General features: G+C 33.6%; 1 protein-coding gene and 1 long non-coding RNA gene across 2 annotated transcripts; one reads left to right on the top strand and one right to left on the bottom strand.

The window, feature by feature from the left end:
* Nucleotides 1–6806: 6806 nt before the first annotated feature.
* On the top strand, nt 6807–25031 carry LOC142351627 (glutathione synthetase-like). Its single transcript, XM_075403765.1, has 9 exons — nt 6807–7170; nt 10612–10883; nt 12812–13023; nt 21717–22043; nt 22682–22841; nt 23416–23508; nt 23965–24108; nt 24739–24924; nt 24969–25031. The coding sequence occupies exons 1-9, from the start codon at nt 7098–7100 to the stop codon at nt 25029–25031; spliced, it is 1530 nt and encodes a 509-aa protein (XP_075259880.1). The 5' UTR covers nt 6807–7097.
* LOC142351918 (uncharacterized) lies at nt 19053–19890 on the bottom strand. The gene is made up of 2 exons (XR_012760978.1): nt 19590–19890; nt 19053–19329 (listed from the first exon to the last, which is right to left on the bottom strand). It is a non-coding gene; the product is annotated as an uncharacterized LOC142351918 (long non-coding RNA).
* Nucleotides 25032–25463: the final 432 nt, after the last annotated feature.

Raw genomic sequence — 25463 nt, 5'->3', positions numbered from 1 at the left:
CGGAATTCACTCTATTTTCTCAAAAGTTTAAACCTTGATATTTTCCTGCAGAAAAAAAACGAAAATTAAAAAATCTTTTTGGTTCCATATTCTACGCTGGACGAGCTTTCTAATGATACCAGTCTCTACTCTCTACGATGAATATATCGATCGGCCAAAATTGTCTGAACAAAAAACCCTCTGATTCAGTCAATTCTTGATTTTTTTCAGTTGTTTCGTAGTAGTTTGAGAATGTTTTAAAATTTTTTAGACAGTCCAGATCAGTCTTATATACATATACTCTGCTAGCAGCAGTAAGTGCTGATTTTTTTTTGAAGGCTTCTTCCAGAAATTTTTTCTACTGTTTTTCGGTTTTGCAATTTTTTGTCAGGCGTTGGAAAACTTATAAGTTGGTCACTACTGTTTTTGCTTGAAACTTTATAAAAGTGGTAATTGTTTTTTAATGTCAATGAACTTTTCAGCTCACACGTGAATTACTTAATCATAGAAGGAAAATGTTGGCGGTTTTGTTGTCTGGTTATCATTTTTTTCTAAAATAACGGAATCAAAGAGCAAATAACACTGCAGATTTTAACAAATACTGATATCCACTGTTGAATTGTGTGTATCTTGTAAAAAATATATAGGCGCATTCTCGGCCATGCTCAGTATCTTAAGAGGCTTCTCGTTTCATTGTTTGTTTTTTCTCTTCAACTGCTGAACTGACATTGTATGGAAAGATTTGAGAAATTGTGGAGGAGCAATCTTTATTTGCTAAACCGAATATTTTCGCAGTACTCCATACAAAGGTTTATAAATTACTGTTTTAAGCGGTTCAAAGCATGCTGGAATCACGGAAAAATCAACTTACAAAAGGCGGTAAAACACAATAAACGTAAGAAGTTAATCTCTAGCATTAACATTGATGGAGTCAGAAATTTTGTTGTGGTTGTTTATTCAGATCAATTTGGCCCTAAATTGTAAGATCAGCAGGAGTATGCTGTCAGTTTCCTTTACTATTTTTTAGGTACTCAAAAGGTGTACTTCACGAAAATACTTTTCAATTACTTGTTTTTTTTAAATAAAACACAATTGCTGAGCTCGAATTCATACTCAAAAAGTAAAATTTTGTTTTTGAAATTCGTTAAATGGTTCATATTTGTACTGATATGTGGTCGATTTATTTCAATGGTAATTTGGAACGTGATTGATGATTGAATCTGATGCTGTTTTTACACTTCTTTCTTGCTGCCTACTTTTATCTCTTCAATTCTCAACTCAAAATTGAATAGAGTTGTTTTCTTTTGTGTCTGCATCTGTGTTGGTTTAAAAGGGCAAAAAAGTTTTTAAGGACAAACTATATTTTTGACAATTTTTTGTCCAAAGAAAAATTGTTTCAAGAGTGAAAGCAATGGTTTGCTTCGAATGACGTAATTTACTTCTAATCTTTTTTTGCTTTTCAAAATTCTTAGTATGATAAACACTGTGCTGAACTATTGATGGTTCATTATTTTTTAGAACATATTTGCTAATACATTTTGTTGATAAGACGACAAAGTTTTTAATTATTATTAAGTATCATTTTGTTGGTTTTGGTACATGAATCCTTTTCTTCACTGTAAGTTTTTCTCAAATTTAGTTGTTTCTCAGCTGATGATCCGATATAACTTTCTCGGCTTCTGTGCAGATTTTTTGCGTAAAAAATTTCAATTGATTAGCTTTTTAGTCAAAGCATCAGTGTCGAATATCTATTTCAATAAGTTCTTATTTTTTATATCAATCAGCTTTTAAACTGTAGCATCTAACTTCATATGACCTCAAAACAACACATTTTAGGCTGTTTTGCCACGATAACTCTGCCCAGAGCGTTGTCTATAGTATTTCAGCTGTGCAGGTAGCTGTTGCCGTTAAGAAAAAAGTTGAAAAAAGTGTCTACGAAGATTCTCAATTTTCTTTAAAATTTTATTAAAACAAGGAGAGTTGTTAATGTGCGATCTCACATAAGGTTCCGACCCCGCTCATCCACAATTTTGGCATAATTGTCTACCAAATGAGGAACAGATAGAAAAACCCAAGTATTTCTTAAAAAAATTGGTGTATGAACGGAAAGATAGTCTCCAATGCAAACAACTCAGTGACGTAAAAAAATGATGCATTAGATTGATGAAATATGCCAATATTAAGAAAGCGAGTCAAGAGGAACAGCAAAAACAAACAACAACAACAACAACAAACAGTAATTACATCAAAAACTTTGTCAGTTTTAAAAAACAAAACCTAATAACGAAGACAAAATAGCGTCAGATAAAACTGAAACTAAACAAAATTACTTGTAATTCACTTGAAGAGATTTGGGACCAGTCCATAATAAGGCTTGGTAGCAATAAGACAATTAGAACAAAAACAGTAAAGTTGATAATTTTGCTTATTTTTTTAAAACAATTACTTTCCAATCAATGAGAACCATTAATAATCAACTATAATATCCCTTAGGTTTACGACTAACAATGCTTCTATGGAAGGGATTTAGGAACTGTCGGTAATCAATATTTTTTGAGGTTACAAAAGAAAGAGACAACCAAAAAAAAAATGAATAAAAACTTGCCAGAAAACGCTTTCGAGGCCGTAAAGCCATACTTTGGTCCTCAAAATATTTTTGATTGCTCCTTTTCTGAACACCGTGAATGTATTATGAGACCTTTCAATAATGAAACTAGGTAAAAAGTAAGCAAAAAGAAAAAAAAGAAGGCAAAATTAATAATACTCATTTTTTTCGAAAAAAACTTATATCCAAAGTCTTGAAAGCCATTAATTACAAAAAAATAATCAAATTTCGTTTATTCTTCCAAAGGAAGCCCTTGAGATTTGCATTTTGTTCAGAATATGTCTTATGTCTACAAAAAGGTCGTCAAATATGACAAAAATCAAAAATTAATTTACTTTTTTTGTGAAAAACCCGTTTCGAAGCCAGTAAAGTCATAACGAATCCTTTAAAAACTCGAGATGTTAAGACACCAATCCCTTTTGACACCTCTGCTGAAACTAATAATGTCATATTTGGCCTGTAATAAACGAGACTAGGTAACAAACAGACAATAAAAGGAACAAAATTGCAAATTTAAAAAGTTGTTTTTGTTTTGTTTTGGAGAACAAGTGTTTTCAAAGTCATGAAAGCCATCAGCTCAGACCATTGATTCATCTGTTCTTTCTTTAAAAACAAATGAAACAGTGTGATTGTACAGGAAATTTCAAACGACTGAAAAGACAAAGTAAAAACGACAGTTAAAGACAAAATTATAAAATTCATTTAAATTTTTGAGAACTCTGTGTCGAAGTAATTAAAACCATAATCTTTGTTTTTACGGATTTTAATGGTATCAATCGTGCCCTATTTTGGAACGCCAACAATGTGATATGTGAACAGTCAATAACGTGATAATGTGACAAAACTAGAAAACGTGAAATATGGGCAATTATCTAAAATTTTTTTTTTAAAATGTGAAATCTAGTAGTATCAAAGCCAGAAAACCATAACAGAAATTATATTTTAAATAAGTAGAAAAATGATTTCTTTTTTCTTTGCTGACACTAAGCTACAAGTAGACAAAATTAAAAAAAAATTTTGCAAAATTTAATAAGCCTTTATTTATTTAAAAGTCAAGTATTTTTAAAAGTCAAAACGACCAGAAGCTTTCAAGTAAAAAGCCAAATGCTATAACTTGGGGCTGCTTAGGAAGGCAGCTGGATTCATCGCTACTGAGCTTTGATTTGAAATGCTCTCTTCTTTAATTAATAGAAATAAGATCGACTAACTTAATTTAAAAAAGGCCGAGTGATTACAATCCGAATTATTTTCGGTTAAGCAACACTTTCGTACAACAATTTAACAAATTTTAGCAAAATTGATGAAATTTTAGTCAAAAATTCAGGAAAAACTTAATAAAATCAACGGAATTCACTCTATTTTCTCAAAAGTTTAAACCTTGATATTTTCCTGCAGAAAAAAAACGAAAATTAAAAAATCTTTTTGGTTCCATATTCTACGCTGGACGAGCTTTCTAATGATACCAGTCTCTACTCTCTACGATGAATATATCGATCGGCCAAAATTGTCTGAACAAAAAACCCTCTGATTCAGTCAATTCTTGATTTTTTTCAGTTGTTTCGTAGTAGTTTGAGAATGTTTTAAAATTTTTTAGACAGTCCAGATCAGTCTTATATACATATACTCTGCTAGCAGCAGTAAGTGCTGATTTTTTTTTGAAGGCTTCTTCCAGAAATTTTTTCTACTGTTTTTCGGTTTTGCAATTTTTTGTCAGGCGTTGGAAAACTTATAAGTTGGTCACTACTGTTTTTGCTTGAAACTTTATAAAAGTGGTAATTGTTTTTTAATGTCAATGAACTTTTCAGCTCACACGTGAATTACTTAATCATAGAAGGAAAATGTTGGCGGTTTTGTTGTCTGGTTATCATTTTTTTCTAAAATAACGGAATCAAAGAGCAAATAACACTGCAGATTTTAACAAATACTGATATCCACTGTTGAATTGTGTGTATCTTGTAAAAAATATATAGGCGCATTCTCGGCCATGCTCAGTATCTTAAGAGGCTTCTCGTTTCATTGTTTGTTTTTTCTCTTCAACTGCTGAACTGACATTGTATGGAAAGATTTGAGAAATTGTGGAGGAGCAATCTTTATTTGCTAAACCGAATATTTTCGCAGTACTCCATACAAAGGTTTATAAATTACTGTTTTAAGCGGTTCAAAGCATGCTGGAATCACGGAAAAATTTCTTCAGTTGCCACCTATGACATGAAGGCAATAAGAGAATGGATGAAGATTTGTTTAATACCTTGCTGGACAAGTCTTCAACGTTTTGCAGATGTCGACAGTCAGGATAATTGCTTATCGTCATGTCGACAGTTAGTATAAACGAAAATAAGTTTGTTTTGCTAAAGTGTAAAACTTTGCGAACTTAGTCACTGACTTTGTAAGTTAATAGTCACTTATTAATCACTGACTTAATTAATTGTCGCTTTTTATCAGCGTTTATTGCTTCACCTTGCTATCGTGACTTCGACAATTTTGTTTGCGTAGTCCTTGCTACTTCGACTTATCAGTAAATCAAATAAATTGTAATTTTTCTGAAGCTCGGATGTGGACACATTCTCTGTCTCAGAAAGGAGAGGATTAAAATTTCCGGGGAACATTTTTTTTCTTAGCCGAAAAATCTCCCATCACGTCATCCAACGGATTATAAATTACTATTTTGACGCTTGATATCTGTTAAGTCCCGAAGAAAAACTCGAGCGCCGTAGGTTAGAGAGGTGAGAGAGTTTGAAATGTCCAATATTAATAGTTTATGTGGCTCCGCTTAATAAACCCCAAACTTTTCCGAAAAAAATGCTCTTTTTTTGTCAATTTTGCATATCGTTTTAATTAATAGTGATAGCGTTTTAACTTCTTAGATTCGACGAAATTTTTGCTGCCTTGAATATATATTCCTCAATATTCTTTAATACTGTTGGAAATTTTTTGGCTTCTTTTAAATTTGGGATCTTTGTTTTGCTTAATTTTTGTCAGATATTAAATGACATCGTGTTTCAAAACACATTGACCAAGATAAAAGTTGACAGAGAATGGCATCGTTTATAAATTTTATACTTCACGTACGTAATGACGAACTGATTATCTGCCACAATATTTTCTTGTTCCTTGTTCCACAAGTTTTTTCTTATGAAGTCTATAATACTCGGCTTGTGGATCTATTCTGTTTTGCAGCCCCCCCCCCCCCCCCCCCCAGCTTAGTGGGCTTAATATTTTGTATACCCCCAGGCGCACGTGCCATTTTTTTACATGGTAACGTGCTATATAACAACATATAATTTGTAACTGGGGTCGTGAAAGAACACTTGGGGGGAACAGATAGATCCTGGTTTGTTTTTGAACTAATCATTAATTACGAAAAGCTTTTGCCAATAGTCCCGAATTGAAACTTTTGCAGATTTGTTATTGCGTTTTTTGCCGGCTTTGTTGATTTTGGCCTTGAATTTACAGTTGAATAGTGCGAAGAATTAAATTTTAATCAAATTTCCAGTGTGCGATTAAAGTTATCTCAATAATCAGTCAATGATTAGACTGTCGAGTTTTTTTAGGAACGCCTAAAGTGGTTTGCGAAGATTTAAAACGAGGCTACTGTCAAATTGTTTTCATGAACTCCATCTTTGTGTTGTTTTAGCTCGAAAATCAATTATTACATCAATTGGTCGGAACCTGTTATTTATCAAGTTTTTAGGTTACCATTCTGGCTTTTTTGGCTGACCGATAGTGTTTATTGAGAGATATAAAAGGATATCATTGCAAATCTTCTGCAAAACAAATTATTGCGATGAATAGCAAGCTCGGTAAGTTCTTTTAATTCTTAACATGTTCATTTTTAATTTTATGAAGTTGTTCAGGAGAAGCTACGTTTATTAATCATGTTTTTTTTCCTCAAAAATATTTATCAATATTTTTCTCAAAAAGGAGGTGACTACATTATAGTGATGCATATTTGACATTCTATTTGGAGCTTTTACCTGACCAGCTGGTGAAATAAGGGCTGCGCAATCGATGTCTTAAAAAATTTTTAGTTTAGTTTTCAGCTTCAAACTTCTGTTATCCGTTCTACAGGTGTTGCAATCTGTTTCAAACTATTGTCCTCTAATTCTTCTATTTGGAATTGAGAAGGACGTTCTTTATACGCAGACAGTCAATGTGTTCGTTATTAATTGACATGGGCTTTTGCATCAATTGAGGGCGTAGTTTTGAAATCTGAATTTCAGGTATCGCTTTTAATTACAAGTTCAATTCTTAATCAGCCGTTGATTAAACTACTCTGTTTGAACAACCTGAAGCGCTCTTATTACGTTTTGTGTTCATGATTCGATAATTTTGCAATGACGAATTGTTCACACGGACTTTTTTTCAATTCAATATTAATTCTATCTAACAGTACCAACTATCTAACTTTCGCCGCCTTGTATCATGTTTTAGTTTGATCTCAACCGTTCTTTTCAGAGTTGACTGCTCTTTAAATGTAACCGGCTCGTGCTGGTTGAAATTATCTGGATGATTCATGGACTGTAACGAGATTGCATTTGACGTGCCTGCACTTACCAAAGCCGCCTTATCTTCTCAACTTTTATCAGGGATCTCTTCATAAACTATCCAGCTTTTCCTAACTTTCAATTTATTCAGCTCCTATTCCATTCCTTAGTCAAACCTTAGTGATAACAGCAAAAATTAGCTACTGCGGCTTGTACTTAATTTATGTAATTAACTACGGTACATACTACTAAATGCAAAAAACTGCTACTGGGGGTTATATTCACTTTATATAATTGTTCCGACCCCTCTTGATGGGAGGGGAGGAACTATATACTCAACTGGTTTTTTTTTGTTCAGTCAATTTTGGCCGATCGATATATTCATCGTAGAGAGTTGAGACTGGTATCATTAGAAAGCTTGTCCAGCGTAGAATATGGAAATAAAAAGTTTTTTTTGATTTTCGCTTTTGACAGAGGTTTAAACTTTCGAGAAAATAGAGTGAATTCCGTTGATTTCATTCACCTTTTTTCGAAAATTTTGACTAAAATTTCTCAAATTTTGATAAAATTTAATGAATTTTTTCATGAAATTGCTGTTTCTTTTACGTTTAAAGACAAAATTCATTGTCGGCCATTTTCATTGAATTTTTTTTTTCACAAATAAGGGCTAAAAATTTCACATAATTCAGACTTTTTCATCAAAAACAGCACGAAATAAGTTTCTTTAGTCCACACTGATTAAATTTGCAGGAAGTGCACACCCGAAAACCACTAACACAATCTTTGTAGACTAAAAAGGTGGCTAATTCCACTTCAACTTCCGTTGAGAGTGCTCTGTAAATAAAATTTTGCCGTTTTTTTGCTAACTTTAATCGTTGATTATCAAAAACGCAGCATTTACTTTTGATTCTTTAACAAACAAAAAATCTACATCAATGACATTCCAAAAATAAAATATTCCAACTGGACAATCAACACTAGCAGGACTAGTTCTGTACCAATCTTGGACCGTTACAATCCAAGAATAATTCGGATTGTCATCAGTCGGTTTTTTTTAAAAAAAAAATCGATTTATATTTTTTATATTAATTAAATAACATTTCAAATCAAAGCTCACTAGTGATAGTTTCTATTGGCTTCCTAATTAGCTTGAAATTAATTTATCTAGTTGATGGCTTGAAAGCTTATGGTCGTTTTGACTTTTAAAATATTTGATTATTAAATAAAAAATAGCTTGTTGAAATTTGCCTCCCTTTTTCTCTTACTTTGGTCAACTAATAGCTTAGTGTCAGCAATCAAAGAGTGCTCCTTCTTTCTGCTGAATTCAAATTTAGTCTTTATTGCGGTTTTACGTCATTGAAATTATGGTGTTCTGGCTTTGATACTACTAGATTTCACAAACTCTTTTTATTTTTTAGGTATTTGCCCATTTTCCATGTTTTCTAATTTTGTCAAATTATCACGTTATTGTCAGTTCATACATCACATTTTTGGCGTTCAAAATAACGCACAATTGATAATATTTAAATCCTTGAAGATATAGATTGTGGTTCTTTACCGCTTCGACAATCCTTTCTCGAAGAATTTAATTGAATTTTTCAATTTTGTCTTTAACTGTCGTTTTTACTTTGTCTTTTTAGTCGTATTTAATTTCCTGTAAAATGACCCGGTTGGATTTGTTTTTCCTGGAAGAGTAGAAGAGCTGACGTTCTGATATTAGAAGATAGATAATGGCTTTCATGACTTTGAAAACAATTGTTTTCCAAAATGAAAAAAAAACATTTCAACTTTGCAATTTTGTTCCTTTTATTGTCTGTTTGTTGCCTGGTCTCGTTAATTAAAGGTTTAAGATGACATTTTTGTGTCAAGGGAAGGCCTCAAATAGGATTGGTGTCACAAAATCTATTGTTTTTTTAAAGAATTCGTTATGAATTTACTGGCTTCGACACTGGTTTTTCACAAAAAAAAGTAAATTAATTTTTGATTTTTGTCATATTTGACGTTCTTTTTGCAGACGTAAGACATGTTCTGGTTAATTGCAGGTCTCGAAGGCTTTCTTTGGAAGAATAAACGAACATATTCAATTTTTTTCATTTTGTAATTAATGGCTTTTATGTCTTTGGAAATAAATTTTTTTTCGATAAAAACAAGTTTTACATAATCTTGCTTTTTTCTTTTTGGTCTTATTGTTGACTAGTTTCATTAATGAGAGTTCACATAATACCTATCAAGGGAAGTTGTCAAAATGGATTGGTGTCACAAAATCTAATGTATTAAGAGAATTCGTTATGACTTTACTTGCTTCCACACGGGTTTTGCACAAAATAAGTAAATGAATTTTTGATTTTTGTCATATTTGACCTTTTTTTTTGTATAAGTAAGACGTATTCTGGATAATTGGAGGTCTCAATGGCTTCCTTTGGAAGAATGGACGAACCTATTCAACCTTTTCATTTTGTAATTAATGGCTTTCATGTCTTTGGAAATAAATTTTTTTCGAAAGAAAACAAGTATTACATAATTTTGCATGTTTTCCTTTTTGTCTAATTGTTGCTCTTTTTCATTCATGAGGGGCCAGATAATGCCGTAACGGTGTTTGAAGAAGGTGCAAGCGAACACATTTTGGGGGCCAAAGTATGGCTTTACGGCTTCCAAATCATTTTCTGGCAAGTTTTAATTGATTTTTAGTTTGTTGTCTATTTGTTGTTCTTTATGTAACTGCTTGAAAAATTGAATACCAAGAGTTCGAGTTCTTAATTCCCTTCTATATAAGCATTGGTAATAGTAAACCAATGGGATATTGTAGTTGATTCCTTGTTGTTTTCGTTACTTTGAAATTATTTGTTTTTTTTAAATTCTGCGAATTTTCTAACTTTATAGTTTGTTCTTTTTTGTCTAATTGTTACCCAGCTTTATTATGAACTGGTGAATAATTTTTTTTCTGGTGAATTACAAGTTATTTTGTTTATTTTCAGTTTTATCTGACGCTATTTTGACTTTGTTATTAAGTTTTGTTTTTTAAAACGGACATAAATTTTTTTGATGTAATTAATGTTTGTTGTTGTTGTTGTTTGATTTTGCCGTTCGTCTTCGCTCGCTTTCTTAATATTGGCATATTTCATCAATCTAATGCATCATTTTTTTACGTCACTGAGTTGTTTGCATTGGAGACTATCTTTCCGTTCATACACCAGTTTTTTTTTGAAAAATACTTGAATTTTTTTGTGTTTTTCTATCTTTTGCTCATTTGGTAGACAATTATGCCAAAATTGTGGTTGAGCGGGGTCGGAACCTTATGTGCGATCGCACATTACTGAGCCGCCTTGTTATACTAATTATCATATAGAATTAAATTTTCTTTTATGTAGCTTGAATCTTTTTTTATAAAATTGATAATACTACGCAAACTAGAGAGTTATTAGAGCTACATAGTCAGAACAAATTTTCCAAAAAAAATTACTACCAAGCACTATCGGTTTTTTAAACTGATTAATGCATGATAAGAAAAAATTAGCGAAGAGATCCCTTCCGCCTTTATTGCAGAAACTTGTAAGACAGCAGTCATATCCAAAATATCCAATGGCATCTACTTTTTGTACCCAGAGAGGGCAGTCCCTGCACCCACCACCCTCCTCCCCTCCCCAGTGCCTAGATCCCTATTCTACAAATTAAAATCACTTCAGAAGGACTTCAATGTTCTCTACCACAAAGTGGCCATGGATTCCCAGTTCCTAAGAGAGAGTCTGGGACACGTGGTTGCAACTGATCCATTCTGTGGGAATTTGATGAAGATTATGGAAAAGCGCGAAAAGAAGGCGAGAATTGGTTTTTACCGTGCGATATTTTTGAAATCATGAAATGTAGCCCGGCATATTGGGTAATTACAGTTCGGTAATTCTGAACCAATTAGCCTGTGCGCTGTGAAATTAACTAGAGCTATCACGGAATTTTTATTAGCCGTGAAGAGATAGCGATGCTATTATTCGTCTCATCGTGGCTTTGTTGTGTAGTTTGTTGTGTGACTTTTAAGTGTTCTAAACTAAAAAATGAATAATACTTAGACATTGTCTTTTTTTTACGTCTCAAAGAGGAGTTTTGGTTGAGCATCTTCCTTTTCGATAATTTTATTCAAATGTATTTAAAACAGTAAAATTTGCTCTGTGTGCAAAAATTATCCTTTTTTTGTGATTGTGTTTTTCTGCCTTTATTCTACAACCTAAGTTTTTTTTTGAGGATTTGCTTTTCCAGTATTGAGGCGGGACAAGTTTCCAATTGTTTTTTGGAGGTTTTTTTTATTTTTCCTGTTGGTATCTGGTTCAAAAATTTTTCTGGACCATGAAACAGAAGTAGTGTCCAGATCAGATTCGCAAGTATCGGGATGAAGCAGATTTTAAGGTATCTTGTTGGTAAGGTATATTTCTTAAAATCATGAGATTATCCGATAATTTTTTTATGAAGTTTTTCATTTGCTGAATAGCTGGTTCCTATTTATCTGTTGCAGGTTCATGGTTTTTCACGGTTGGCGTCGTTTTTTGTGAAATGTTAAGAGAATGTTTCTTTTCTTTAAGGTCATATTTTGTTTTACATCATTTTGCATTCTGTCTATTGGCGCTTTAAGTATTTTATCAGAAGTTTACTGCCACTTTCACTATACTTTGAACTACAATCAGTTTTACTTTGTTGCGACCTAATTGACGTTGGATACTGTATTAACACCGCTCATCATAGAAGTTTAATAAAAAATATATCACGAGACAAGGAAACAGTGGCGAGAAGAAAATACTGAAAACTCGTCTTAGTAGGAGTGACGAAAAATTTTGGTAACGCAGCTCCAAGATAATATCATTAGCAAGCATTCAATTCACGTGCAGTTTGAGAATATTATATCTCTGCAAAACTGGCAGATATAATTCATTTGTAAACTTATTATGTGGGTTCTAACACCCCTGTACTCAAGTACTAAATCCTAATCTACTACTCTTGCTATTATCCATAATACTTTTGAGTGTAAGAAGCCGATAAGTGCAGAAAAATGGTTTCTGCTGATTTTTGTAAAATTGCATTAATAGTTTTCAATTTTTTCAGGAAACACTGATGCGAATTGTGGGCAGTATCAGTACCAATTTAACAATAATTAAAACCTATAAGCTCACTAACATTTAATTAAGGACAGAAGCTCCGTAATGTTTAATATGTAAATGCCTGGCTGAGAGCGCTTTTACCTATTTTGGTTTCATTTTTTTTTTCAAAGCTTGCGATAACAAATCCCCTGCCTAAAGCGCGCCACCATGTCACACAACTTTTCTGATGACCATTTGATAACGCACCAAGAAGTCGAAGAGTGTCCTTTTCTGTACCACTCAGCAGCTTAATTTTCGTGCTTAAATTTATTTGTTACTGCATTCTGCACAGGTTTTTAGGGAGGTCATGTGATTAATTTCTAAAGCGTACCTGACATGCCTCACTAATTAAAATTGAATTTTGCACTTATTGAATCGAAATTGAGTTTGTAGACTCTAATTGAAAATCAATTGATGGCATCCTGTAATTCCGAAAAGAAAAGCCGCTAATAAGGCCTAGTCCTGTACTATCAACTGAACTGCAATTTGGACGGCATGGGTTCCAAAAGTCGTGACAATCATACAGGGGCAGTAGTTTAATCTTTTAGTCGCTGATCTTCAATCAGTTTCTCCTCAATGGCAAACAATTTACATAATTGTGAGTAAAATGCTATTTTTTATAGGAATGTGAGTGTGGTCTGCATAAGTGCTACCTCGGGATATTCAGAGCTGACTACATGTTTGAAGAATGTGATGCAACACAGGAGAGTAGTGAACAGGGGAGTAAACGAGAGGGTAGTGATGACGAGGGGAGGTGGAAAGCGAGGCAGATTGAAGTGAACACTATTGCATCCAGTTTTCTCGCCCTTTCGCCATGTGTGGCATCATTGCATAAGTAAGATAGCCTACCAACGGATTTTCTTTCTTTCATCTGAAAAACTTAGCGATAGCTGTTGTTTTGCAGGTTTATACAATAAAATATGACTTGAAGATTTGTAAGCAAAATGCAGCATCAAGTTTACGCGCGATTTTGAACAGTTTTATGGCAAAATCTGTTGAAAAGGATTTAAGATCTGGATATCTGGTTTCTAAGTTTCTGTGGTGAACTCTTCTTAAGTTCACCTAATTCCCTTAATTGCTCTCAAACAAAGTTTGGCGATTGCATTGGTTCTACTAGTCTTTTTCGGAAATTTTTCGATTGTTTTTTGTCGGAGCAATTTGGTTGCTTGTTTTTACGAAGCCGATTAATTCACCGAGCCATCGTGAGAAGTATTTATGTGCGCGATCTTTTTTATAATCGAATTGTTATTAGGTCGTTTTGGTTTCAAGATCTCTTTGCACTTTCTGGACTTTTGGTTCTCAATCAGAAGTCAATTTTAAACACTGATTTTAGTCACCTTGGTGTACTAAAAGGAGCAAAAAGTAAGTTGTCAATTTCTTTCAAACTGCTCTTAAAGGGAAAAGATTGTTCTCCCTATTGTTCTCTGATTTGTTCACTTAAGTTTTTTATAGGGTAATGCATGTATTCTAATCAGTAGTTGTAGTTATTTGAACTACTCAAACTTTAGCTTGTTTGTAAGGACTGAAGTTTTTTTCAAGACAATTGTTGAGTTTTTTATGTGTTGTGCCCGTATTTGTTGTTCTTTTCGTTGTCTTTACTTAATCTCATTAATGGCAATTTTTATTAAGTGTCTAATGAGGCACGTAGTGAAAGATGTTTTTATTGTCAAGTATCTCAGTCCTGTTAACGACTGATCTTTTCGGCTCTGCAATGAGGCATGATTTTTTCATGAAATTTTATTGAGTGAAAGCCGAGATTTACCGCTTTCGTTGAAGTTTTCAGTATCCTGGCACTTGCACTCGTTAATAGTTGGTCTCATTTGCATCACAATGAGGCATCAGTGAATCTATTAATTATTTTCTTTAATTAAATTTCTCTTAGAAAATAATTGCTGTTTTCGTTAAACTTTTCTCTTGTCTACGTCTGCGCTGTTCTCTTTTGCTTTCGTTGCTGATGAAAACATGAATTAGCAATCAGAGTTTGTTTTTTTTTGCATTTTCAGCTAAGTACTTTTTCAAAATATTTTTGGCTCCTTTTATAGATAGAGATAAAGGTTCAATTTTTCATTTTGGAGCTGAATTCGTTTTCTGTTACGATTTTGAGTCTTTGTCATTGAAAATTTCGAAACACTTTTTCATTGAAAGACATTTTTCAAGACCTTTAAATTAAAAATACTCACAAATGCCTTGGCTTTCTTTTTTCTGGAATTATCCATCCTCAAACTACTAGCCAAATTCAAATTTTTAAGAATAAGTTTTCGCGGGTTTTCAATCTATTTATGAAAAGTAAGATTACGAGGGTTGATAACTTCTCAGGATTGATATTTAGCTTTCTGGCGATAGTTATTTTCTCTTAGAGTGCAGTATTTTTCTATTTCAGCCTTTTAATGTACTGTCGCTGCTCTACGGCCATCGTTACTTAGACTTTTGATGGTAATTTTGTGAAATGAAAAGTATTGGTGACATGAAGTACTCTTACATGTCTAATTTTGATAGTTTCTACTGAAGGGAGAATTTTTTTGATGGTACTTGGTATTTTTGGGCACAAAATTGAGTAGTTTTTCTGGTTTTTTTGAGGAGATGCAATCATGTGATTTTTTTAACTTCCTGGAATTTTTATCTTGACGTTTTTGATGTTTCGCTCAATGTAAAAACACATTAAAACATTTTTTTATTCTGAATCCTTTACTTTAATAATTATAGCTTTTTCAGTTTTAAGTTCAGACTTGCTTTTTTAGAGTTATCAAATGAGCGTTGCCTTTGTATAATATTTGAACTGAAATCCCAAAAACTCCTTGTAGAGCCTCAAAAATATGCTTTCTCTGTATTCTTATGCCAGAAAATATAAGCTCGTATAACCAATGCTCACCAATGAGAATATCTGTTTTGGAACTTTATATGTCATGCCACCCACAGATACGCATGAGACGCCTGGTTACTTCTTAAACAAAAACTATGAAGTGTATTGGTTAGAAACACTTTAAATTAAGATGTATATTCTCCATTAAGGTTTCACTCAGATATAATCGCTATACTAATTGGTTTTTATATATTACTATTAGTATAATCATAATAACCACATGAGTTGTTTCGGTGTGGGTATATTTCTTCGTAAGTGTTCGGGTGTGACGAATAGCTTCCCAACTAAGCTTCCTTCGCCCTCAATCCTGAACGGCTTCAGAAATGCTTCGCATAATTTTTCCACGAATCTCACAATGTACGTAAATATCTGTCCCATGTTCTGTTGTACTTAGTCAGTTCGTTGTGGTTAACATATTAAAATATTAGAATGATTTTAATTACGGTATTGGAGAACTGAAGTGAATGCCGTTATACTCATGATTGCTGGTTTTATGATTCTTCGAATTACATGAGCGACAACCATTTTAACGAAAATTTTTGATCAAGAATCAAAGGTTAATAAAATTTACGACAAACAAGTTTTTTTTAAATAGAAAGGTTCCTTTTCAATTTCTTTTAAAGCCTTAGGAAAGAATGTTAACCACTGCAATTGAGATGAAAAATCACTTCTTCGTAGCCACTAAGACGACGGAACGGGTAATTGTTTGGGGTAGATGGAACGGGTAGTCGTTTAAAACGATTAAATTGGTTCAATATATGCACCGATATACTTGTGCCAGCTTATCAGTAGTTTGAACATTTTATCAGATGTAGTGCTGCATCGATTGTACGAAGTTTAAGCTCAAATTTTTGTGTTGTTTTATTGATTTAATAAAATCTGATTTGGTTTTCTGAATTTTTAACAGATTTGAGATAGCATCATTTGTATGCAACTGAACGTACTCTTTTGAAGCAATGTTCTAAAGTATAAGTCGCTAAAGATTTGTAGTTTTATAAATAGTTGTTCGCTCTACTATTTTGATTTAATCACTTTTTTGTGAACATCAGAACTTCAATTTGCTCAGAATTGTTCATATGCAATTAAAATGAACAGAATCATAGAAAATAGCCTAAAACAAACGCTATTGAATGTCAGGAGTAGTCGGGATATTCAAATAACGCAGTTCTGAAAATTTCGGATCTAAGCTACTTTTTAACAGCAATTTTTTTTAGCATTATAGAATAATTGAGCGCAAGGAAGATTTTTGCTCTTTGAACTGAGATCTCATTAATTCTCCTGTTTTGCTGAAGATCAAGATTGAACAGGGATTGAAACCTGTGGTGACGGTAATATTGAATGCCCTTTTATTCCCCAGAACTGGGTTGTGTAACATTGCTCGAATACATCTCAATTCATCTGCTAGTATTTGTGGGTTTTTAATTATTGTAGACTCTAATTGAAAATCAATTGATGGCATCCTGTAATTCCGAAAAGAAAAGCCGCTAATAAGGCCTAGTCCTGTACTATCAACTGAACTGCAATTTGGACGGCATGGGTTCCAAAAGTCGTGACAATCATACAGGGTCAGTAGTTTAATCTTTTAGTCGCTGATCTTCAATCAGTTTCTCCTCAATGGCAAACAATTTACATAATTGTGAGTAAAATGCTATTTTCTATAGGAATGTGAGTTTGGTCTGCATAAGTGCTACCTCGGGATATTCAGAGCTGACTACATGTTTGAAGAATGTGATGCAACACAGGAGAGTAGTGAACAGGGGAGTAAACGAGAGGGTAGTGATGACGAGGGGAGGTGGAAAGCGAGGCAGATTGAAGTGAACACTATTGCATCCAGTTTTCTCGCCCTTTCGCCATGTGTGGCATCATTGCATAAGTAAGATAGCCTACCAACGGATTTTCTTTCTTTCATCTGAAAAACTTAGCGATAGCTGTTGTTTTGCAGGTTTATACAATAAAATATGACTTGAAGATTTGTAAGCAAAATGCAGCATCAAGTTTACGCGCGATTTTGAACAGTTTTATGGCAAAATCTGTTGAAAAGGATTTAAGATCTGGATATCTGGTTTCTAAGTTTCTGTGGTGAACTCTTCTTAAGTTCACCTAATTCCCTTAATTGCTCTCAAACAAAGTTTGGCGATTGCATTGGTTCTACTAGTCTTTTTCTGAAATTTTTCGATTGTTTTTTGTCGGAGCAATTTGGTTGCTTGTTTTTACGAAGCCGATTAATTCACCGAGCCATCGTGAGAAGTATTTATGTGCGCGATCTTTTTTATAATCGAATTGTTATTAGGTCGTTTTGGTTTCAAGATCTCTTTGCACTTTCTGGACTTTTGGTTCTCAATCAGAAGTCAATTTTAAACACTGATTTTAGTCACCTTGGTGTACTAAAAGGAGCAAAAAGTAAGTTGTCAATTTCTTTCAAACTGCTCTTAAAGGGAAAAGATTGTTCTCCCTATTGTTCTCTGATTTGTTCACTTAAGTTTTTTATAGGGTAATGCATGTATTCTAATCAGTAGTTGTAGTTATTTGAACTACTCAAACTTTAGCTTATTTGTGAGGACTGAAGTTTTTTTCAAGACAATTGTTGAGTTTTTTATGTGTTGTGCCCGTATTTGTTGTTCTTTTCGTTGTCTTTACTTAATCTCATTAATGGCAATTTTTATTAAGTGTCTAATGAGGCACGTAGTGAAAGATGTTTTTATTGTCAAGTATCTCAGTCCTGTTAACGACTGATCTTTTCGGCTCTGCAATGAGGCATGATTTTTTCATGAAATTTTATTGAGTGAAAGCCGAGATTTACCGCTTTCGTTGAAGTTTTCAGTATCCTGGCACTTGCACTCGTTAATAGTTGGTCTCATTTGCATCACAATGAGGCATCAGTGAATCTATTAATTATTTTCTTTAATTAAATTTCTCTTAGAAAATAATTGCTGTTTTCGTTAAACTTTTCTCTTGTCTACGTCTGCGCTGTTCTCTTTTGCTTTCGTTGCTGATGAAAACATGAATTAGCAATCAGAGTTTGTTTTTTTTGCATTTTCAGCTAAGTACTTTTTCAAAATATTTTTGGCTCCTTTTATAGATAGAGATAAAGGTTCAATTTTTCATTTTGGAGCTGAATTCGTTTTCTGTTACGATTTTGAGTCTTTGTCATTGAAAATTTCGAAACACTTTTTCATTGAAAGACATTTTTCAAGACCTTTAAATTAAAAATACCCACAAATGCCTTGGCTTTCTTTTTTCTGGAATTATTCATCCTCAAACTACTAGCCAAATTCAAATTTTTAAGAATAAGTTTTCGCGGGTTTTCAATCTATTTATGAAAAGTAAGATTACGAGGGTTGATAACTTCTCAGGATTGATATTTAGCTTTCTGGCGATAGTTGTATTTTCTCTTAGAGTGCATTTTTTTCTATTTCAGCTTTTTAATGTATTGTCGCTGCTCTACGGCCATCGTTACTTAGACTTTTGGTGGTAATTTTGTGAAATGAAAAGTATTGATGACATAAAGTACTCTTACATGTCTAATTTTGATAGTTTCTACTGAAGGGAGAATTTTTTTGATGGTACTTGGTATTTTTGGGCACAAAATTGAGTAGTTTTTTTCTGGTTTTTTTGAGGAGATGCAATCATGTGATTTTTTTAACTTGCTGGAATTTTTATCTTGACGTTTTTGATGTTTCGCTCAATGTAAAAACACATTAAAACATTTTTTTTTCTGAATCCTTTACTTTAATAATTATAGCTTTTTCAGTTTTAAGTTCAGACTTGCTTTTTTAGAGTTATCAAATGAGCGTTGCCTTTGTATAATGTTTGAACTGAAATCTCAAAAACACCTTTTAGAGCCTCAAAAATATGTTTTCTCTGTGTTCTTATGCCAGAAAATATAAGCTCGTATAACCAATGCTCACCAATGAGAATATCTTTTTTGGAACTTTATATGCCATGTCATCCACAGATACGCATGAGACGCCTGGTTACTTCTTAAACAAAAACTATGAAGTGTATTGGTTAGAAACACTTTAAATTAAGATGTATATTCTCCAGTAAGGTTTCACTCAGATATAATCGCTATCCTAATTGGTTTTTATATATTACTATTAGTGAGAATCATAATAACCACATGAGTTGTTTCGGTGTGGGCATATTTCTTCGTAAGTGTTCGGGTGTGACGAATAGCTTCCCAACTAAGCTTCCTTCGCCCTCAATCCTGAACGGCTTCAGAAGTGCTTCGCATAATTTTTCCACGAATCTCACAATGTACGTAAATATCTGTCCCATGTTCTATTGTAATTGGTCAGTTCGTTGTGGTTAACATATTAAAATATTAGAGTGATTTTAATTACGGTATTGGAGAACTGAAATGAATGCCGTTATACTCATGATTGCTGGTTTTATGATTCTTCGAATTACATGAGCGACAACCATTTTAACGAAAATTTTTGATCAAGAATCAAATGTTAATAAAATTTACAAACACGTTTTTTTTAAAATAGAAAGGTTCATTTTCAATTTCTTTCAAAGCCTTAGGAAAGAATGTTAACCACTGCAATTGAGATGAAAAATCACTCAGTGATGAAAAATCACTTCTTCGTAGCCACTAAGACGACGGAACGGGTAATTTTTGGGGTAGATGGAACGGGTAGTCGTTTAAAACAATTAAATTGATTCAATATATGCACCGATATACTTGTGCAAACTTTTCAAGAGTTTGAACATTTTATCAAATGTAGTGCTGCAGCGATTGTACAAGTTTTAGCTCAAATTTTTGTGTTGCTTTATTGATCTAATAAAATCTAATAATAAAAATAAGTTCACAAAATGGTTTTGTGATCTTTGGCCAGATTTGATATAACATCATTTGGACACTACTGAATGTACTCTTTTGAAGCAATGTTCTAAAGTATAGATCGCTGAAGAATTGTAGCTTTATAAATAGTTGTTCGCTTTACTATTTTGTATTTTTCATTTTTTTTGAACGTCAGAACTTCAATTTGCTCAGAATTGTTCATATGCAATTAAAATGAACAAAATAATAGAAAACGAACGCTGTTGAGTATCAGGAGCAACCTGGATACTTAAATAACCGCAGTTTCGACAAGCTCTGATGTAAGCTACTTTTTAACTTTAATTTTATGAAAACGTTATTGAATAATTGAGGGCCAGGAAGATTTGTGTCATTAGAGCTGAGATCTCATTAATTCTCCTCTTTCGTTAAAGATGAGATCAATATTGAACAGGAATTGAAACGTATTGTGACGGTAATGTTGAGTGCATTTGTTTTTTCGTCAGAAATGTGTCAAGTAACATTGCTAGAACGCATCTGCAATCATCTGCTATTCTTCAAGAAAACAAGTCACTGATTTGTTATCCAGTTTTTCACAGTAATAGTAGTTTCCGCGGAGAAGTGTTCTTGTAATAATAATAATAAAAAATTGTTTACGGATTACGCATAATACAAAAAGGCATTTACATAATTTATTTATTTTCAGATGTCACATGGGCTCTGAAAGGACACCATTGACTCCTATGGATCGTTTTCAGGCGCCTTTGCTAGGAAGATAAACAAAAGAGTTTGTTGGGATTAATGCAGGGCAAAGGACTTACTATGTGTCTAAAAAAGTTTCAAATAAAACGAAAACACAATTCTTGGAGTTAAACGGCAGTATACAGCTTACAAATATTGAATGGCTCCAATCAGCCAAAAATATAGTTTTTTATGTCTAAAGAACCAATAACATAGTTTTTAAGGAAATTTGTAGCAAAAATTTTAGCCTGTTTTTCTGTCATTTTTCTCTGGCTTTTGAAAAAAGTAGGATCCAACCCTAGCAAGCAGTTGCATAGTTTTCTCAACCTTACTGTGATTGAGCAGTTACTTAGTTTAGGGTAACCAACTTTAAGTTGTTTTTTCGTTTTTCTCATCCCATCAATTTTAATCAGCTCTTTTTCTCCGAATAATTTTTGTAGTTGTTCGGCATTGCGTTCTTTTCGTATCACTTTTATCAGCAACTTTAGCAGTTCGTAAATATGAAGTTCTTGTGTGCTGTAGATGTTGTTCTCTTCGCGTATTTTTGTAGTTGACTCAAATTTTTTCTTAAAAAAGGTTATTCTCAGCAATCTGTTTACTTTGTTATCAATAGGCTGTAGAATACTTTTTGTCGTCGACCCATAATTATTAGTTAGTACAAAAATTATTAGACCCATTAATTAGTACAAAAATGGTAATGGAACCACTCCTGTTGAATCTTGTCTCCCGACAACGAGAGTTTCCCCCCTCTTTCCCCGGACGAAGAGTTTATCGAATACCAATTTCAAAATTTTTCAATATTCTATAAGATACAATGAACCATAGTTCTTGCACATTTCATCCGAAAACATCCAAAGGATAATATTGCTATGAAATTTTATCGCCGATTGGTAGAATTTCGCAAACTTGTTGCTCTCCTTGTCAACCCTTCTAAAGATTTGGTTCAAGTCTTGAAGCAGTGTCGCTAGATTGTTCAAAACTTCCAAGACTTTTCGAGAATCTTGAAAGATGTGATTCTTGGTTAAATAGTAGACATTTGTTCTAACGCTCTAAGAAGGACATCTGCTGTTAAAAAATGTCACCATAAAGTTCAACTTTCATTTCGAACGACGATGACAAATCACCTCGAGCTGCTGTTTTTCAGAAGTGTGTTAAGTCACATTGCGAGCGAACATCTTGCTTCATCTGCTAATCTTGATGGACAGAACGAGAACTCTCAGCAGGGTCACACACAAAGCATCTACGTGCCTCAGAGCAACAACAGTCTCGTATCCATAGCTAAAGGCATGATCAATGCACACAACTACTACTGCGAACATATATCTCCCAAACAACAGTCTACAGAGGTCAACAATGGTGAGACGAGGTCAACAGTCGCTAATACGAAGAAATGTATAGTGTTTGTGGTCAGTGGAGACGAAAAGAACAGAATTGATCAGATGAAACTTAAGGATCAGATCACGATTTCCAGGTAATCTAAAACACGAGAAATTGGTACAACCCAACCGTGGTATTTGCTAACTCTATTTTTTGCTAAAGAATTTGAGCTTAGAAGAATCAATTTACTGTCTCCAGACCCGCGGTAAGGCATGCTTCCGTTGCCCTAAAGGTCTGCTGAAGTAGAAATTTTGTTAGCTTGATGTACCACAAGCTGGGTTATTACACAATTATGGGCCAAGGACTGTTTGGTTTGTTTGTCGTCAAAATTAAATGAATTGCTATCGAATATGACTTTGTAGAATCATTTAGTGCTATGCAACTTGGTTATAATACATAGCTGCTAATAAAATAGAGTTTATCTCACTCAGGAATTTTAAAGATTGTCATTAAGTTAATATAAAAAGCAAATCGGCAAATCTTAAAAAGCATCAAGTTTTAATTGCAGGATAATCTAAACAGTTTTCCTTGAAATTTGAAAGCTTCCCAGTATTTTTTGCCATTTCTTTTTTTTGGTTATCTTTCCATTAACATTCCCGTTCCATGGCCTGTATTAGTAACCCAAATAACGTAATTTCAAATTTTTGAGGCCAGAATGTATACTTGGAGGTGTTCTTGAAAATCACATTTGAGTTTTTCTACTTTCGCATTGATTTTTGTGCGTTTTTCCAGTGGCATTCTGGTGTACACGAAAACCTTTGCCCAACTGAGGAATGATGAAGAATGTTTTGTGGATGAGCAGAACCGGTTCCTGATAGAGAGAGGAAAGGCTGAGGTGTCTGTGTTCTACTTCAGAACTGGATACGCGCCAGACTCTTACGAGTCACAATTGGTCAGTAGTCAGTGACTAGTAAGATACTTGAAGAAAATTGCGTTCGTTTGGGCCAGTTTATGCCCTAGTTATGAGCGGATTCAAATCTTGCAAGATATCAATCAAGGCAAAAAATAAATCAGGGTGCAAATGTTTCAAATGTACACATCTTTCAAATAAATTGGAGTAACGAGGTAAATTAGAGTAAAGATAGTCGCGACTTTGATTTGACCAAGAGTTTAAAGGTTATATGCGGATGGGAATAAATATCTAAATGTTGTTTTGAATTTTAGAGTGGATTCTCAGCCAAAAATTTTGCCTGAGCCTTGGCTTTGACAAAAAAGTGTTTCGCGAACATGAGATAATGAAGTTTTTTGATCAATAGTTGTATTTTAGTCTATGGATGGCAAAATATCCAAAAGAGCACCACATAACACTTATGAATTTACTCGGCAATTTTTTTAACACAGAATTTATGAATACATGATTACACAATAAACGCTGTATTGCAATTTTTATTTGAACAAACTTTTATTTTCCACAGATGTTGCAGTTTAATTGTAAATTTTGTTTTGCCGATGGTTTTGCTTTCTAGGATTGGGAACTGCGGGAGAGAATGGATCTGAGTCTGGCCATCAGTTGTCCCTCTGCACGATACCAACTCGCTGGTATGAAGAAGATACAGCAGGTTTGTTTATTTCGAGTGGGGGGGGGGGGACTGTCCAACATCGAATTTATTTGTTCTGAGCATTAATTCATGTTGTTGATCTTTGGGGAATTGACCTGTGTGGAAACATGGTGTTCATAATTGTATGATGGAAAATTGTCTCTATATAAATAAGGAAATTGAATTTTAGAGAAATTTGAATTTTACTCGAGTTTCAGCCTTAAAAATACTTCAACACTTTAAATTGCTGGATCCGCTGTAACTAAGACGCTGTAACTAACTATGATTGAAAAACTGGCAGCTATGTATAGGATTAGGCTCACATGCTAGGAAAAATCATGTTTATTTAATTCAGTGTGAATTTGATGAAATAAAAAACTTTAAAAAATAATAAAAACAAAACTTTTTTATTACTTTTAATGTTTTTGATTCGTGGAAAGAGTCTTGGAGCAAAGTTGCCATCTAAATTTTTGACAGGTACTTGCACAGCCCGGTTTTGTGGAGAAATACATCGAGGATGCAGTGACTGTTGAGGGAGTGAGATCAACATTTGCACAATTCATGTCTCTCGACTCTGAAGACACTGCACAGAACCAACTTGCCATTGACACAGCCTTAGAGGTTAAATACCAGAATGCTTCATTTGTTCCTGAGAATTGGTGCACCTTTTCAACGATTTACTATGTAATGGAACGTGCTCTGTAACTGGCGGGAACATAACGTACTGGGGGGGGGGGCACAAACGGAAAAGATCCGAATTTTTAAATATGAATACATCAATTAATGCAGTAATGCCAAAAGCTCGTCATCAAAACATGAGAATTGATTTCCTTACTTTTTGATTAAATGCTGTGTCGGCAGAAGCACGTGCAGTAATGAAAGCGCACAACTTGGACAAATTAAATTGTTAATATTGAGTTCTATTTATGAATAATGGTTCAGAACGCACCCCTCCCCCCGTTATATAAATTATTATGTGATATTGAAAGATTGATTGGGAATTGCAAAGTAATGTGTACCCAAGATTGAGGGGGTACAAACGAAGATCCAAAGTATTATATCATTTTTTTGGTAAACTACCAAAACTCCCGTCATTAAAGCGAACTGATTAGCTTGATTCTCTGACCCCCGATCGCACCACCAACATCACCTATAGACAAAATAAACTCAGGACTGTAGTTTTATATATAGATATTTGTTACAATTTAACTTTTTCTTTGACCGTTTGAATGTACAACCCCTAAATTTCAGAATCCCTCGAAGTACGTGTTGAAGCCTCAGCGTGAGGGAGGTGGCAACAACTACTTCGACCAGGACATGATAGACCAGTTGACCACTCTTAGACACACTGAGGACATTAAGGCATTCATTCTCATGGAAAGAGTGTACCCTCTTACTCTCCCCAATATTATCACATGTTGCAACTATGATCAGAAGGTGAGATCGACTTTATTCTTGTTAATGCTGTCAATTTATTTCAGTCATATTTTACAGTCTACTGGATGCGAATTACGAATGCTTCAATTGCAGCATTGTTTGGATAATCTATGGCTATATAGGTTTAAATTGGTCTGATCCTTTATTGACTCAATTGAGCGTTGACAGTTTTCCGATCTTCGAGTCAATTTTAATTATTCGATTTCATGTTTTTCTCATAAAAACTTGATGAAACGATATTATTAATAGCCGCCCTCATCTTCTCAGCCGGCTATTATAGCGCTCCTGTTTTTTTTACAATTCAAAGAATTTTTACAATTCAAAGAATTTTTACAATTCAAAAAATTTGAATTGTATTGGGGCGCTGTCTTTTTTACGACTCGAAGAGGATTATTGGAGAAGTCCTTTTTTTTAAATCAATTTTATTAGAGTGATTTTTGAAGCGGGAAATGAAACGCGTGAAAAAATTTGGAGTGATTTTGGTGCTGAACAAAAGTGAAGAGAGGAGCGAAAAGAGAGTGTCGTTTGATCATGCCGCT

The sequence above is a fragment of the Convolutriloba macropyga genome, chromosome 13 (genome assembly GCF_964194025.1).
Source record: "Convolutriloba macropyga chromosome 13, txConMacr16.3, whole genome shotgun sequence".
NCBI classification, from domain to species: Eukaryota; Metazoa; Xenacoelomorpha; order Acoela; family Convolutidae; genus Convolutriloba; species Convolutriloba macropyga.
Note: the sequence above shows the minus strand (reverse complement) of the source record. Positions and strands in the feature narration are given on the sequence as shown.